Genomic DNA, 17,893 nt, shown 5'->3' on the forward strand with positions numbered 1-17,893 from the left:
TGCCCTGGAGGAAAATTCCTTCCTGACCCCAAATATGGCAATCAGCTAAACGCTGAGCATGTGGGCAAGACTCACCAGCCAGACACCCAGGAAAGAATTCTCTGTAGTAACTCAGATCCCACCCCATCTAACATCCCATCACAGGCCATTGGGCATATTTACCACTAATAGGTCAAATATCAATTAATTGCCAAAATTAGGCTGTCCCATCATACCATCCCTTCCATAAACTTATCAAGTTTAGTCTTGAAGCCAGATATGTCTTTTGCCTCCTCTGCTCCCCTTGGAAGGCTATTCCAGAACTTCACTCCTCTGATGGTTAGAAACCTTGGTCTAATTTCAAGTCTAAACTTCCTGATGGCCAGTTTATAGTGCCTGAGGCGTTTACACTTGATAATTTGTTGGTGAAATCTGAACTCACATCCAATTTGAGGTTTGTGCCCTGGTTCCTAACAATCGTCCTTGAGGTTGGTACTCAGGCTCTAGAGTCAATGTAGGCAGCATTACAAACGGTTAAATAATTTGAGGGAAGATTACTTTATTACTCAAGGAGACACTCGGAAGATAATACACAAGAGGTAGAGTTCTTGTTCTAATTTCTTAATCTCCTCATCAGAGAAATCTCATCCCAACAACACTTTTCCTGTGTAGAATTTAATTCTCCTTTCGTTTATTGCTCAAAGACAATTGCCGCTTCCAATTATGAGTTGAAATACCATACTGTAGTATAGGCTCTCACGGATTTGCCCATTACCGTGTCACACTTTTTTCTTTAAAATTGTTAAAGCAACATATACAGATATAGAACATATATGTCATCGGATCATCCGATAAATTGCTAACAAGACAAAACATGCGACAGCAAGCAGCGCCACTATCTGCATGCACAAGTATAAAAGATTATAGTGTATGTATCGAAACAAATCTGAAAAAGTAGTTCATGGTTCACTAAATTGTATGATGATGGTAGAATATTCATATAGTACCACACTGGTTGTATTAAAACTATTTTTTCTAACATTTATTTTCTCTGACAACAAAATATCACACTGAAGTTGTTACTGATTTAGTAAAACAATGTGAATCACTCTATCAAAAGAAGTGGGAATCTCTTCCCTTTAGCATCTGGAAGCAGCCTGAAAACTACGTTTAATTTAGTATATCACCATTGTCTGAAGGTATAGGACTGTCACATTGTGTATAATTAAATTTTATTAAGTTCAGTGTGATTGCTAAATTTAACTAAGCGAAGTTTATGAAGGAGAAGGGTTGTGGAACCCTGTTAATTCTACAAAGATATTCAGAAATGTTATAAAGGAATCAGAAAAGTATTTATCCAAATAAACAGTCCAGTACACCTTGCTTTGTAATTAACCCTTGGTTTTGCTAAGCATAAAAGATAAATATTGTGTTACGTGGCATATACACTTTCCAGAAGTTTCAAACAAACAAACAAAAACCCAACAAGTCATCTTAATCATCCTTACGGACCAAATTCTGTTTCTCTCAGTCAGGCATGTAGTTCCTTTAACCTCTTATACAGTGTCAAATGAGACTACAGTCCTAGATAAAACTTCAGTATCATTTTGTGTGAAAAACATCAACCCACTTCATAAACACATATAGCAAGATCTAAAGAAAAATAATGAAAAATAATATCAACGTATCTTCATCTGGTTTTCTGAGCCCACCTCCTTATTGGGGTTAAGAATATTCTTAAAATCCGCTTCTCTCAACAGTCCCTTCTATATTACAGTGCTGAGCTGGGAATGAGCGGTTTCAGAAACTTGAATTCGCTGTTACCCTAACCAGTTGTTAAACAGACTTCATAAGGATAAGCGTGGGACAGAGTTCCCGTATCATTTACATCAACCAAGTTACTCAGAAAGTTACAACCTCCATAAATCATACCAGAGGTTGACATGTAATTCTCCTCAAATTGTTTTTGTTACATAACTTAACTATGAGTATCATTAGCCCAACCAGGAAGAGAAATGAAATTAAAGCCAACGAAATTGCTAAATACATAGTTAATATGTATTTCACCAGGGGAAGGAGACCAAAGCCCTGAGGTAAGTGGGGAAATGGGATCCTGGGAGGAAGCACAAGCAGGAGAGCGCAAGAGGGGAGGACTCCTGTCTCATACTGAGAAAGAGGGACGATCAGTGTGTTATCTTAAGTGCCTATACACAAATGCAAGAAGCCTGGGAAACAAGCAGGGAGAACTGGAAGTCCTGGCACAGTCAGGGAACTATGATGCGATTGGAATAACAGAGACTTGGTGGGATAACTCACATGACTGGAGTACTATCATGGATGGATATAAACTGTTCAGGAAGGACAGGCAGGGCAGAAAAGGTGGGGGGAGTTGCGTTGTATGTAAGAGAGGAGTATGACTGCTCAGAGCTCCGGTATGAAACTGCAGAAAAACCTGAGTGTCTCTGGATAAAGTTGAGAAGTGTGAGCAACAAGGGTGATGTCGTGGTTGGAGTCTGCTATAGACCACCAGACCAGGGGGATGAGGTGGACGAGCCTTTCTTCTGGCAACTAGCAGAAGTTGCTAGATCGCAGGCCCTGGTTCTCATGGGAGACTTTAATCACCCTGATATCTGCTGGGAGAGCAATACAGCGGTGCACAGACAATCCAGGAAGTTTTTGGAAAGTGTAGGGGACAATTTCCTGGTGCAAGTGCTGGAGGAACCAACTAGGGGCAGAGCTTTTCTTGATCTGCTGCTCACAAACAGGGAAGAATTAGTAGGGGAAGCAAAAGTGGATGGGAACCTGGGAGGCAGTGACCATGAGATGGTCGAGTTCAGGATCCTGACACAAGGAAGAAAGGAGAGCAGCAGAATACGGACCCTGGACTTCAGAAAAGCAGACTTTGACTCCCTCAGGGAACAGATGGGCAGGATCCCCTGGGAGAATAACATGAAGGGCAAAGGGGTCCAGGAGAGCTGGCTGTATTGTAAAGAATCCTTATTGCGGTTGCAGGAACAAACCATCCCGATGTGTAGAAAGAATAGTAAATATGGCAGGCGACCAGCTTGGCTAAACTGTGAAATCCTTGCTGATCTTAAACGCAAAGAAGAAGCTTACAAGAAGTGGAAGATTGGACAAATGACCAGGGAGGAGTATAAAAATATTGCTCAGGCATGCAGGAGTGAAATCAGGAAGGCCAAATCACACTTGGAGTTGCAGCTAGCAAGAGATGTTAAGAGTAACAAGAAGGGTTTCTTCAGGTATGTTAGCAACAAGAAGAAAGTCAAGGAAAGTGTGGGCCCCTTACTGAATGAGGGAGGCAACCTAGTGACTGAGGATGTGGAAAAAGCTAATGTACTCAATGATTTTTTTGCCTCTGTCTTCACAAACAAGGTCAGCTCCCAGACTGCTGCACTGGGCAGCACAATATGGGGAGAAGGTGACCAGCCCTCTGTGGAGAAAGAAGTGGTTCGGGACTATTTAGAAAAACTGGATGTGCACAAGTCCATGGGGCCGGATGCGCTGCATCCGAGGGTGCTAAAGGAGTTGGCGGATGAGATTGCAGAGCCATTAGCCATTATTTTTGAAAACTCAAGGCGATCGGGGGAGGTTCCGGATGACTGGAAAAAGGCTAATGTAGTGCCCATCTTTAAAAAAGGGAAGAAGGAGGATCCGGGGAACTACAGGCCAGTCAGCCTCACCTCAGTCCCTGGAAAAATCATGGAGCAGGTCCTCAAGGAATCAATTATGAAACACTTAGAGGAGAGGAAAGTGATCAGGAACAGTCAGCATGGATTCACCAAGGGGAAGTCGTGCCTGACTAACCTAATTGCCTTCTATGATGAGATAACTGGCTCTGTGGATGAGGGGAAAGCAGTGGATGTGTTATTCCTTGACTTTAGCAAACCTTTTGATACGGTCTCCCACAGTATTCTTGCTGCCAAGTTAAAGAAGTATGGGCTGGATGAATGGATTGTAAGGTGGATAGAAAGCTGGCTAGATCGTTGGGCTCAATGGGTAGTGATCAATGGCTTCATGTCTAGTTGGCAGCCAGTTTCAAGCGGAGTGCCCCAAGGGTCGGTCCTGGGGCCGGTTTTGTTTAATATCTTTATTAATGATCTGGAGGATGGTGTGGACTGCACTCTCAGCAAGTTTGCCGATGACACTAAACAAGGAGGTGTGGTAGATACACTAGAGGGTAGGGATCGGATACAGAGGGACCTAGACAAATTAGAGGATTGGGCCAAAAGAAACCTGATGAGGTTCAACAAGGACAAGTGCAGAGTCCTGCACTTAGGACGGAAGAATCCCATGCACAGCTACAGACTAGGGACCGAATGGCTAGGTAGCAGTTCTGCAGAAAAGGACCTAGGGGTCACAGTGGACGAGAAGCTGGATATGAGTCAACAGTGTGCTCTTGTTGCCAAGAAGGCTAACGGCCTTTTGGGCTGTATAAGTAGGGGCATTGCCAGCAGATCGAGGGACGTGATCGTTCCCCTTTATTCGACATTGGTGAGGCCTCATCTGGAGTACTGTGTCCAGTTTTGGGCCCCACACTACAAGAAGGATGGGGAAAAATTGGAAAGAGTCCAGTGGAGGGCAACAAAAATGATTAGGGGTCTGGAGAGCATGACTTATGAGGAGAGGCTGAGGGAACTGGGATTGTTTAGTCTCCAGAAGAGAAGAATGAGGGGGGATTTGATAGCAGCCTTCAACTACCTGAAGGGGGGTTCCAAAGAGGATGGAACTCGTATGTTCTCAATGGTGGCAGATGACAGAACAAGGAGCAATGGTCTCAAGTTGCAGTGGGGGAGGTCTAGGTTGGATATTAGGAAACACTATTTCTCTAGGAGGGTGGTGAAGCACTGGAATGCGTTACCTAGGGAGGTGGTGGAGTCTCCTTCCTTGGAGGTTTTTAAGGCCCGGCTTGACAAAGCCCTGGCTGGGATGATTTAGTTGGGAATTGGTCCTGCTTTGAGCGGGGGGTTGGACTAGATGATCTCCTGAGGTCCCTTCCAACCCTGATATTCTATGATTCTATGATTCTATACTGCCGTTTTCCTCCTCCTGAGCCGAGTCAGTGAGTGGCATATGTGCGTCAGAGAATCCCTCCACCGGTCCAGAAGGATATTCAGCACCGGAGTAGTGGAAAGAGGCGATCGTCCATTGTCGCTAACAAGGATGATGAGTTTCTGCCTGAAGGAGTCTCGCTCAGTTATTGGCCTGATGGATCTTATTTCCCCATTTTGAAGCCCCACCATGAATAGATCAGGATCAGTTGACCTGAAGAGTTGGTCGGAAAGCCAAGAATTCTGACCAGAATCTCCATCTACAGCCACCACCTTAGTTACAAGATAGCCTGCCTCCGCTGTTCTGGGAGCCAAGTCAACTGAGGCAGAAGAGCTGTTCTGCGGGGGGAATAAAATAACTGGAGAGTTGTCATTTTCGTCAATAATGATTACATGAACTGTGACATTTGTGCTTAATGGAGGAGAGCCAAAGTCTGAAGCTTGTACTAGGACATCGATATTTGTTATAAGATCGTAGTCCAATGGCCGTAGAATTAATAGATATGTAAGAATTTAAGGACTGATCAGCTTTCCGAGCAGGCAATATTTTAATTAATTAATAATCTAATGGAGATATCCTATCTCCTAGAACTGGAAGGGACCTTGAAAGGTCATTGAGTCCAGCCCCCTGCCTTCAGTAGCAGGACCAAGTACTGATTTTGCCCCAGATCCCTAAGTAGCCCCCTCAAGAACTGAACTCACAACCGTGGGTTTAGCAGGCCAATACTCAAACCACTGAGCTATCCCTCCCCCCCCTTAGAATATTTCACGTTGGCATTCTGTCCTAAATCCCGATCAACAGCAGTTACGGTGCCAATTAATGCAGTTGGATTATTATGCTCATGCACATACATGGTGTAAAATGCCTGATTAAACAGAGGGGCATTGTCATTGATGTCCAATATTTGCACCGTAATGGCTTCAGTGGTAGTAAGCGAGGGGGACCCTGAGTCTGTAGCAGTGATGGTTATAACATACTGTGAATCTTTCTCTCTGTCCAGAGGTTTTTCTGTCACCGGTTCATGATAATTCTTAAAAGCTGGTTTTAGAGCAAAAGGCAGTTGATCTTCAATAGAACAAGATGTTCTCCCATTTCCCCCGGAGTCGAGATCCTTAATGCTGAAAAGGGCCACCACTGTCTCAGGAGATGAGTTTTCTGGTATGAGGCTCATGAGCGAATTTATTGTCACTTCAGGGGGATTGTCATTCACATCCAAAACTTCTACAAGAACTTTGCAGAGTGCAGACAGACCTCCGCCATCTGTGGCTCGAACGCCAATCTCGTATTTCTCAATAAATTCAAAATCCAGAGGTTTTACTACTCGTATTTCACCACTCAGAGGGATTATTTTGAATGCTGAATGGCTCTTCCCCGCATTTTGACTGAATGAATAAGCTATCTCCCCATTAAGTCCTTTATCTAAATCAGTTGCAATGACCGTGACAAACATAGAGTCTTCTGGGCTGTTTTCCAAAATCATAACTTTGTACAACTCCCGAGTAAAGATAGGAGCATTATCATTTACATCCAGAACCATGATGTGAATTTGTGTTGTACCGGATCTCGGGGGAGATCCATCATCTATACCAGTGAGAATAAAACTGATCTCAGGCGGCCCCTCTCTGTCCAATGATTTTTCCGATACTCGCTCTAAGTATTTATCACCGTCATTTTCATCCCGAAAATATACGTTAAAATATTCATTAGGAGGAATGATAGTATAATTCTGAAGGTTGTTACTTCCCACATCAAAATCCTCAGCGCCCTCTAGTGGAAAACGAGATCCAGAATCAATTGTTTCCGGGATCTTGAAAATTAATTTGTCCTCAGAGAAAACTGGAGAATGGTCATTGATATCATAAATTTCCACTTCAGATCGAAATAATTGCAATGGATTTTCCAGTAATAATTGAAAATGTACAGTGTACATGACAATTTTCCTACAAATCTCCTCGCGATCTATTCGGTCTTTAATTAACAAAGCCCCTGTACTGCGTTCAAATTGAAAGCGCTGCTTGCTGTCTTCTGAAACAATCCGGCCCCAGGAGCAGACAGTTTTCTCAAATCCAGCCCCAGATCTTTTGCAATATTAGCTACAATGGACCCATTTTCCATCTCTTCAGGTACAGAATAGCGAATCGTTTCAGAGAGAACACAAGGTGCAGAGATAAAAACACAGAAACACAGAACTTGCCTTGTTAATGCGATTTTCAGGTTTGTAGTCGCCATTCGTCTCACAAATCTCCTCCAAAACTCCTGTCAGGAAGTCCCCTTATTTCCCAGACGAAAATATTGCAGAATGCGGGAAAATAGATTTTATTGTATATCCCTTTACACGTAAAGCTATAATGCCCCTTCAAAACGCGCTAAACATTGTTCCGTCCGTCATTCCTCACAAAGTAATGCCCCGGTGTCTGCTCTCCGGCGTCTCTGACTGATACTGTCTGGCTGAACGGCTGGGTTTACAGGACACACAGTTCTGTTTCAGCGCCGCCTTGGCCAACAGCACTACCAAGCGGCTTTAAAAAGGGATTCTTCCCGTTTCAAAATATTCTTCCAAATTATTTTCCTCCTTTGAGGTTCAGAAAAAGTAATAACGCAATTAATAAAAGTAATTAAATGGATACAATCGTTGTATAAATTCTGGATGGAGAAAAAAGCTTTCTTTCAGGAATGAAAAATGCATAGATATCTATCAATAAATAAATAAATAAAATAGAATATAATATAATATAAAACAGAAAAGATAAATTGTCATTGCAAAATGTCTTTGCACACTTCAGTTACCGCTGATCTTTTAAAAGTAAGAAAGAATAAAACTAGGAGTATATTTTCCACAAATAACAGTATTTGTGCTGTTTTACTAACGCCTGTTTATGAGTGTATGTGGAACTCCTTGCCTGAGGAGGTTGTGAAGGCTAGGACTATAACAGGGTTTAAAAGAGAGCTAGTTAAATTCTTGGAGGTTAAGTCCTTTAATAGCTATTAGCCAGGATTGGTAAGGAATGGTGTCCCTAGCCTCTGTTTGTCAGAGGGTGGAGATGGATGGCAGGAGAGAGATCACTGGATCATTATCTGTTAGGTTCACTGTCTCTGGGACACCTGGCATTGGTCACTGTCGGTAGATAGGATACTGGGCTGGATGGACCTTTGGTCTGACCTAGTATGGCCATTCTTATGTTCTTATGTTATGTGAAAATCCTGCCCTTCCCTTCCCTTATCTCAGAGATATCACATTTATTAGCTGTACTTAGCAAGAGGAGTAAAAGAACACTGAATTTCTCTTGTCCTCACCCGTTTTACAAATACATAACACGGCACTAGTTCATTCTGTTGTTATGTCCCCATTTCGGCCATCACCAGGCATGACCTAATAACGGATGAGGCTCCAGACTTTCCTGCAGCAAGGAGAAGTGGCTGGAAAGCACTGCCGGGATTTTGATGACACAGCTCATTCCTACCAAATGCGCATTTCAACCGGAAATCAGAGTCAAGGAATGAGGATGCGGAGCCACACTGCATTCATCCAGTCTCACGTGTAGAAGAGAATAAAACCATTTGAAACCATACATTTATAAATCAAAATAGATTAATCGTGGTTTTAAATACCCACGTAGACAACAGCACAAAAAAACCTGGTTCAAACCCTTATATTCACCAAAGCAGCAAGATAATTTTCCGAAGTGGTCACTGAAACTACACCCAAAGCTGGCCACATACCGGACCTAATATTTGGACTGGGAGTAAACATGGAAGAAATAAATAATACTCGCTTTCCTGATCCAATCACCACTTCTTCTGGATAGAAATCATTGCTCTTGCCCTTGATTCAATAAATAGTCTGAAAAACAAATTGCCCTCCCTATCTTCCTCACACACTCATAAAAGTTAATGATTCCGCTGAACTTCCAAATTGTCCTAAAGGATACAAGGAACCAGACACAGACACAGAGTTCTGACAGCTTTAGGAACAACGTAGTCATCTGATGTCCTATGTCACTGATATTCCGCTCTTACTCTCTCACCGCAACACAGGTGACTATGATTCATGGGTGAGCTGTGCCAGATGATGCAGGATAGCAGAAGGTAAGAATGCTGGTGGCTCAAGACACACTTTTTCAGATCCACGGCAGCACAAGGACAAGGACTTCTCGAAAACACAGGCCTCAGCAATTGTCTTCTGTGAATTCACAGTATCCACACATGCCATGTGGGAAGTCCACCATGTGTGAAATGGATCTGTGCCCGTGTGCTGTTGAAAACCTGCGAACAGCACATAGGTCCCCCACGGAAGGAAATAATCAATGTATCCTTCAGGGAAGGCACTCTCCCAAACACTCTGAAATGGGCCCTAATCAGTCTGGCTCTCAGGAAATCACCACTGAATGCCAATAACCTTTCCCATTTTTCTTTATCCGAACTTCATTGGGTATAACCAACGTATAATTAGCTGACCTGCTGGACTTTTCCCAGTCCTAACTCAGTCCACACAGCTATGCTGATGATGATGGGAAACCACCTCAGGAATGACAACAGACAAACATTCAAGGCTAGATTTCCAGACCTATCAGCTCCTCTGGCGATCAATGATCAAAACAAAGTGCTGTCACGCTTCAAAACCGAGCATGACTAGAGAGGGAACAAGAAGAAAGTCAAGGATTAATGTTCAATGTCTTCATTAATGATCTGGAGGATGGCGTTGACTGCACTCTCAGCAAGTTTGCAGATGACACCCTCAGCAAGTTTGCAGATGACACTAAACTGGGAGGAGCATAGATATGCTGGAGGGTAGGGATAGGATACAGAGGGACCTAGACAAATTAGAGGATTGGGCTAAAAGAAATATGATGAGGTTTAACAAGGACAAGTGCAGAGTCTTGCACTTAGGAAGGAAGAATCCCACGCATTGCTACAGACCAGGGAGGAATGGCTAGGCAGCAGTTCTGCAGAAAAGGACCTAGGGGTTACAGTGGAGGAGAAGCTGGATATGAGTCAACAGTGTGCCCTTGTTGCCAAGAAGGCTAATGGCATTTTTGGCTGTATAAGTAGGGGCATTGCCAGCAGATCGAGGGCCGTGATCATTCCCCTCTATTCGGCACTGGTGAGGCCTCATCTGGAGTACAGTGTCCAGTTTTGGGCCCCACACTACAAGAAGGATGTGGAAAAATTGGAAAGAGTCCAGCGGAGGGCAACAAAAATGATTAGGGGGCTGGACCACATGATTTATGAGGAGAGGCTGGGGGAACTGGGATTGTTTAGTCTGCAGAAGAGAAGAATGAGGGGGGATTTGAGAGCTGCTTTCAACTACCTGAAAGGGGGTTCCAAAGAGGATGGATCTAGACTGTTCTCAGTGGTAGCCGAGGACAGAACAAGGAGTAATGGTCTCAAGTTGCAGTGGGGGAGGTTTAGGTTGGATATTAGGGAAAACTTTTTCACTAGGGGGGTGGTGAAGCACTGGAATGGGTTACCTAGGGAGGTGGTGGAATATCCTTCCTTAGAGGATTTTAAGGTCAGGCTTGACAAAGCCCTGGCAGGGATGATTTAGTTAGAGATTGGTCCTGCTTTGAGCCGGGGGTTGGACTAGATGACCTCCTGAGGTCCCTTCCAACCTTGATATTCTATGATTCTATCATTCTACGGTTCCCATTCTATAGAGTCCAGAGAGCCATGAAGGTCAATTACTTCTCCTCCCTTAAAGGTCTCCTTACAAGACTTTCAGGGGATCCCTTAGATTCTGGGTTCCTCATAGCAGGGAATGTCTTTTTAAGTGTTTGAAAAGCCTCAACAGGTAGTCAACACAAGAGGAAATTAATAAATAAGGAGTCCGTCTCTTTTCCTTTTCAATCTATATATGAAATCTCTTTAAACAGGTCCAGAGAGTTCATAGGCTCAAATGCTTCCAATACATGGATAAAGCCAAGCTTTATGTCTCCTCACGTCCTTCTGAATCTAATAAGAAAATTGAGCAATGCTTTTTCCTCTCTCCAGACAACCATAAAGTGGCATTTTAACAACTGAATTAAATGAATTCCTGGATTAAATCAACATAATAAAGGGCAAAATAGCTTAATCATAGAGTAAAAATGTTTACAATTTCATGACAAAAAGAGTTACATAAATCAAATATCTAAAATTTGAAAACAAGTCTATTAAAATAGCTTACCTATATCTATTAAACATATACACACGCTTCTATAAGTAATGTATTAAATATCATATAGTCACATATCGGGAAAGTACACCAATAGAATCGATTGGCAGTACATAATAAAACGGATGTCAAGTGTAACATTAACACTGAAAAATCATGAAGAACGTGTTTTCTCGATAAAACGAGAACAGCAAAAACAGAATTGTATAAGCTAATAGTTCACCCGGACATCGATAACAATTCGTTTCGCAGAGTTCTTTTGAAAATCTGGGTTATTCCAAATTTGCGTATCAATATTGAAATGTAGATTTAGGAACGGAGAATAATGTATTGGGGATAATGCGCCCATACCTATAATAACCAGCCTTCGCTCTATACTGTTCCGATCTGTTATTATCCTAATGGTTCTTATTTCCCCATTATGGAAATGACCACAATAACCTGGTTCAGTGGCCTTCAGCGTTTGGCAGGAAAGCGCAGATTTCTGACCAGAATTTCCACTACTGACTCACAAGGTAGCCCGCCTCTGCTGTTCTGGGAACCAGTTCAATAGCAGGGGAGGTGTTGTTTTGAAGAAGGTATAAAAGGAAGGGGACGTTGTCATTTGTATGGATTCTAAAAAATTATTTAAAATGTATCCAGCTGTTATGGAGGCAAGGGAAATACCGTAAACAGTATAATGTCTGAGAGAGCAGCTAGCCTAAAAGAAGAGCTCATCCCAGCTGGAGGAGGGACAGGGCCAATACAAGTGGGTGGGGCTACACTGTCGCAGTGGGGTTATGAGGCCCCAGAGGGAGCATACCTAGAGTCTCGATTAATTTAATTGGGTAACAGTGAGTCAACATAACAGTGTGTAACTGGTTAGGTCCATTAATTTACCATCTCCAATTCCCCGTTAACCCACACTTATGGCAAAGTCTGATTTTTAATAACACCAGCTCTCCTTAACAAAAGCACAAATCAGTACACCCTACTAGGACATTCAAGAGTATTTCCAAAAAGGTAGACTAATAATGTCCTTATAACATGCATATACAATGCACCATTAGTATTTTAATATTTTCCAACTCTTTTCACATCTGTTCATTGCTTAAGATATCTAATAACCCAAATATTTTAAACCAAAATACATAAACTACAAAACATTAAATGTACACAGATAAATACTAACTTCAAATTGTAAAGGCAATATTTATATGTACGTTAGAGAAGGAAAGGAATCGCTTTCTGAATAATTTTGAAAATAAAAACTTCTAAATTATCTTTTAATGATGGGTACACTTTAAATAAATAATTAACGAAAATGAAATAAAAACACTCGAGAAGATCAGAAGTTAATCTAACCTCGTTCGCTGATTCTAGGTCCGTGTTCAGCTGGAGGTTAGTAAGAAGATCCTGTTCTTTTCCAGAGTCCGTTCCAGCATTGCCATGCTGAGGTGGGAGAGAGGGGATAATGGGTCTGAGGAATCTGAATTCACTGTTTCCTGATCCAGTTGTTAAACAGACTTCATAACGATAACTGTGAGACAGAGTTCCGTTACCCGTTACATCTACCAAATTATTTTGGAAGTTGCTATTACCATAAAAATTACCAGAAGCAGACATGAATCTTTCTCTATAATGTCTTCTTCTATAAAGCTCGATAGTTATAAATACTATTATTGAAATAAAAAAAACAAATAATACTAAGCACAAGGAAATTATTAAGTACAGAGTTAATGTGCCATTCTCTTCCTCTTCCACAGCTGCATCTGTAAACCGCATGTGTAAGTCTGAAAACCCATCCACTAGAGCGATGTTTAAAGTTGCAGATGACGAAAGGGGCGATTCTCCGCTGTCTCTAACAACCACAATGAGTATTTGCTTCATCGTATCTCGGTCTGTTATTAGCCTCGTGGTTCTTATTTCACCATTTTGGGAAGCGATAGTAAATAGACCTGGGTCAGTGGCCTTCAACAAGTGATAGGAAAGCCAAGAATTCTGACCGGAATCTCCATCCACAGCCACCACCTTCGTCACCAGGTAACCCGCCTCCGCCGACCTGGGAACCAGGTCATTAGCGGGGGAGCTGCTGTTCTGCAGAGGGTATAAAATGAAGGGGGCGTTGTCATTTTCATCAATTATCACAACTCGAACAATGACTTCAGAGCTTAGTGGAGGGGACCCGCCATCTGCAGCTCTCACTGCAACCTGGAAACTTCCTATCTGTTCATAATCCATGGATCGCAGAGCGTACACATTCCCATTTTCCGAGTTTATGGAGATATAGGAGAGCTGCGGAAGGCCACCTACCTCAGCAGGCCATAGAGAGTATGTCACTTTGGCATTCTGCTCTGAGTCTGAATCAAAAGCATTGACTTTCCCTATCAATACAGCTGGGCCGTTGTTTTCTCGGACGTACATCATGTATGATGTTTGACTGAACTCTGGGGAATTGTCATTAATGTCGGATATTTTCACAATGATTCTCTCTTCAGTAGAAAGACTGGGAGTTCCCAAATCCCTGGCTGTGATGGTTATGTTATACTCCGATACTTTTTCTCGGTCAAATGTATTTTCGGTCACTAAAGAATAGGAATTTTTTGAAGTTGGTTTTGCAGAAAACGGCAGATCGTCTTCTATGGAACAGACTGTTCTCCCGTTGTCCCCAGAATCCCGGTCTCTGACATTGAAGAGGGCCACCACGGTCTCGGGAGAGGAATCTTCCGGTATCGGACTAACAAGAGATGTTACTTTCACCTCTGGGGCATTGTCATTGACATCCACCACCTCCACCAGGACTTTGCTGTGTGCTGACAGCCCCCCGCCATCTGTAGCTTGAACGTCTATTTCATAGGTTTCTGTTTCCTCAAAATCTAGTGGTCCCAAAAGCCGAATCTCCCCAGTTACCGGGTTTATACTGAATGCGCTGACATTCTTTTTGGATTTTTGGCTAAATGTATATGATATTGCTCCATTAATTCCTTCGTCTGAATCAGTTGCGGAAACTGTCAGAACCACGTAATCTTGTTCGGAATTTTCCAAAACCCGTGCTCTATAAAGAGTTTGGGAAAACTCGGGAACATTATCATTGATATCCAGAACAGTTATTCGTACCTGCGCTGCACCGGACCGCGCTGGGGAGCCTCCGTCTATCGCAGTCAGCATGAAGCTAATTTCTGACTGCTCCTCTCGATCCAAAGGTGTCTCCAACACCAGCTCCGCGTACTTCCTGCCGTCGCTGCGATGGCGAGTGTATACGCGGAAATGGTCCGTTGAACTGATGGCGTAGCTCTGCAAGCTGTTGTTCCCGACATCTAAATCCTGGGCGTTTGCCAAAGGGAATCGGGACCCAGGCGGAGTGCTTTCGGGCATCTTTAGAAGCAGCTCACTGTCTGAGAACTCCGGAGAATGATCATTTACATCATAAACCCTTACCTCAGCCCTATAGGACTGCAAGGGATTTTCCAGGATTATTTCAAAATGCAGAATGCAGGGGTCAGTTTGCCCACACAGCTCCTCTCTGTCCAGTTTCTCTTTAATAAACAAGTTCCCAGTGTTGCTGTTTAGCTGGAAATGCTGGCGGCTGCCTTCGGAAACCACACGGGCCCTGCGAGCAGACAGTCTCTTCGGGTCTAGCCCTAGATCCTTTGCTATATTAGCCACAAAGGACCCGCTTTCCATTTCCTCAGGCACAGCATAGCGAACAGTTCCGGATCCGAGGGCCCACACGCAAAGAAATAAAAGGAGAGACACTACTTGCCTAATGATTGTTGTTCTCCTCTGCTTATCCGCCATTTTAATGCGAAAATGTAAAGAGCTCTGTGGTGAAATAATGTCACTTGCTGTAGTCTCTTCTGCAGTTCCAGAGCTGCATGCATCCCTGCTCCTGCGTACATAAACTATTCCAGTCTCGCGCGAATGTTTCAGGTTGTCGATCTCTGTTTTCCTTAGCCAATACTGCCACCAAGCGTCTCAGCTGATACTGATTGGATTTTGAATCGATTTACAAAGATCAGAAATTTTGTTGTATATTTGCCATCAGCTACCAGTCTCGCATGTAAATGGAACACTCTCATTTGCAAAGTATTTAAGTCCGTTTAGTGTAAAACAGAAGTGAATGTAAAGGGAATGTAAAAGGCAGAGCTTCAGATATCTTTTATATGAATATTTATAATTTGATAATTCTAATTATTCTGAAAATCCTTTTCCGCCTCTGGAAGTCTCTTTTACAACACAAGGACTTCACTTTGGGGGCGAGTTGTCGGATCTTTCAGTTCCTTACAGCCGCCTTCAGTTACTAAATTCGTGAAAATAGTACCCAGCCATTCCAGTAGATTTCTGAATCCACTGCATCTTTAGAAAGCACTGACTGGAAAAATAATATGGACTGTTTGATATAAACTTGTAATTTTTTTTTGGTACATCGGTCAGGATAGAGTTATTTCATTAGCTAGCGATATATCCCCAGGTATTTCAAATATTGAGCCACATCCTGCCCGTGAATTTTAAGTGGACTTCTCATTGACTCCACCCCGTAATAACATGCCCCTTATGAGCAGTTAATACCCAAACGAGTCTGGGTTTGGGGCTGGTGTTTTTCTTGTTACTTTCTTCTGTCAGACCAGTCTGACTATTTTGTCCTAGATTCATATGTCCGTGTGTGTTAATATTCAACGAATCTGGCTATAACACGGAATGATATTTTCAAGCAAAACTAACAATCCTTGTTTTCACAGCTTTCTCTGTATTCCTTTTATAACAGTTCTCCTGATCGAGCTGGTTGGAGCACTGCTGAATTATAGTGCTAGTTCTATTCCAGAAATTAGCATATTGAAACAAAAAAACCCTAGAAGTCTCTTTTGGATGGGGATAATTCCTTAGGAGTCTTTAAGAGAAACAGTCACGTCAAAAGTCCATCCTTTTTACTTCAGTTGACAAGGTTAGCATTTCCTCTGTTAGTTTGGATTGAAGGGGGGGTGGGAGAGATGATTCTTTCTTGGAAAGGATCAAGGTTATTTCTTTAGCTGGAATGTCAAAGGACGTACATAATATTTTCTAATGCTTGCCAATTTTACATACCTATGTCTGTCTTATACTATGTGTGTACATTCATATATACTAGGACTGTCAAGTGATTAAAAAATTAATCATGATTAATCCACTTTTAAACAATAATAGAATACCATTTATTTAAATATTTTTGGATGCTTTCTACATTTTCAAATACATTGATTTCAATTACAACACAGAATACAAAGTTTACAGTGCTCACTTTATATTTATTTTTGATTACAAGTATTTGCACTGTAAAAAACAAAAGAAATAGTATTTTTCAATTAACCTAATACAAGTACTATAGTGCGATCTCTTTATCATGAAAGTTGAACTTACAAATGTAGAATTATATACAAAAAAACCTGCATTCAAAAATAAAACAATGTAAAATTTTAGAGCCTGCAAGTCCACTCAGTCCTACTTCTTGTTCAGCCAGTCGCTCAGACAAACAAGTTTGTTCACATTTGCAGGAGATAATGCTGCCCTCTTCCTGTTTATAATGTCACCTGAAAGTGAGAACAGGCATTCACATAGTACTGTATGTGCCAGATGTACTAAAGACTCATATGTCCCTTCATGCTTCAACCACAATTCCAGGGGACATCCATCCATGCTGATGACGGGTTCTGCTCGATAGCAATCCAAAGCAGTGCAGACCAACGTATGTTCATTTTCATTATCTGAATCAGATGCCACCCGCAGAAGGCTGATTTTCTTTTTTGGTGGTTCAGGTTCTGTAGTTTCCACACGGAAGTGTTGCTTCTTTAAGACTTTTGAAAGCATGCTCCACAGCTCCCCCCTCTCAGATTTTGGAAGGCACTTCAGATTCTTAAACTTTGGGTCCAGTGCTGTAGCTATCTTTAGAAATCTCACATTGGTACCTTCTTTGCTTTTTCTGAAATCTGCAGTGAAAGTGTTCTTAAAATGAACAACTATCTCCTGTAAATGTAAACAAACTTGTTTCTCTTTGCGATTGGCTGAACAAGAAGTAGGACTGAGTGGACTTGTAGGCTCTGAAGTGTAGTAGAAAATTGGCTCAGGCCTAAACTTTGGCTCAGGTCTGAACTTTGTTGGGCCTGAACTTTGGTCAAGTTAACCGTAAAAAGGGGCGGGGGCAGGTATTGGAGACAGGGTAAAGGAAAAATACAAAAGCAGAACTATTTGTAATCACCAGGCTTGCGAAATGTAACTGCCAACTGCTAGTGTTCCAAAAGTTTGTAACCGCAAAGGGCAAACTGTGAATAACAGGAAGGCTGGCTGGTGCTGCCTTCCTTTTATGGAAGGTGCATTCCAAGTATGGCAAAAATTGTTAACAAGGAAGTGTGTATTGCTAATTGTGTTTTTACTCTATATAAGCTGCTGAAAATCTGTATTCGGGGGGACTGCCGGTTCTCTGGTACCCCCCTTGCATGCTTGTAATAAAGGGGCCTCAGGCAATTCTGATCCAAACACAACATGTGGTCATTTTTCCATGACAATCTTGGTGCCATGACTCGGATCCACAGACTACCCACTGGACCAGGGAACCGTGGACCATTCCCCACCGGACCCAGCCAGCATCTGAAAGGTGAGAGACCTTTTAAATCTCTATTTGGGTTCCTAGTGGAGGACTGCCCATAGGCCCTGGGTTGGGGTGAGTAGCACGCTGGATCCAGA

At 42.4% G+C, this 17,893-nt stretch overlaps 1 protein-coding gene and 1 pseudogene across 1 annotated transcript; both read right to left on the bottom strand.

Annotated features, from left to right (window-relative positions):
* Nucleotides 1-1,750: 1,750 nt before the first annotated feature.
* LOC112115042 lies at nucleotides 1,751-7,278 on the bottom strand (annotated as a pseudogene).
* A 5,125-nt stretch (nucleotides 7,279-12,403) lies between these two features.
* LOC112115041 (protocadherin beta-1-like) lies at nucleotides 12,404-14,977 on the bottom strand. The gene has a single exon (XM_024212013.2). The coding sequence runs from the start codon at nucleotides 14,975-14,977 to the stop codon at nucleotides 12,404-12,406; it is 2,574 nt and encodes an 857-aa protein (XP_024067781.2).
* Between the last annotated feature and the right edge of the window lie 2,916 nt (nucleotides 14,978-17,893).

This window comes from Terrapene carolina, unplaced genomic scaffold (assembly GCF_002925995.2).
Source record: "Terrapene carolina triunguis isolate 2854851 unplaced genomic scaffold, T_m_triunguis-2.0 Scaffold838, whole genome shotgun sequence".
Classification (NCBI taxonomy): domain Eukaryota; kingdom Metazoa; phylum Chordata; order Testudines; family Emydidae; genus Terrapene; species Terrapene triunguis.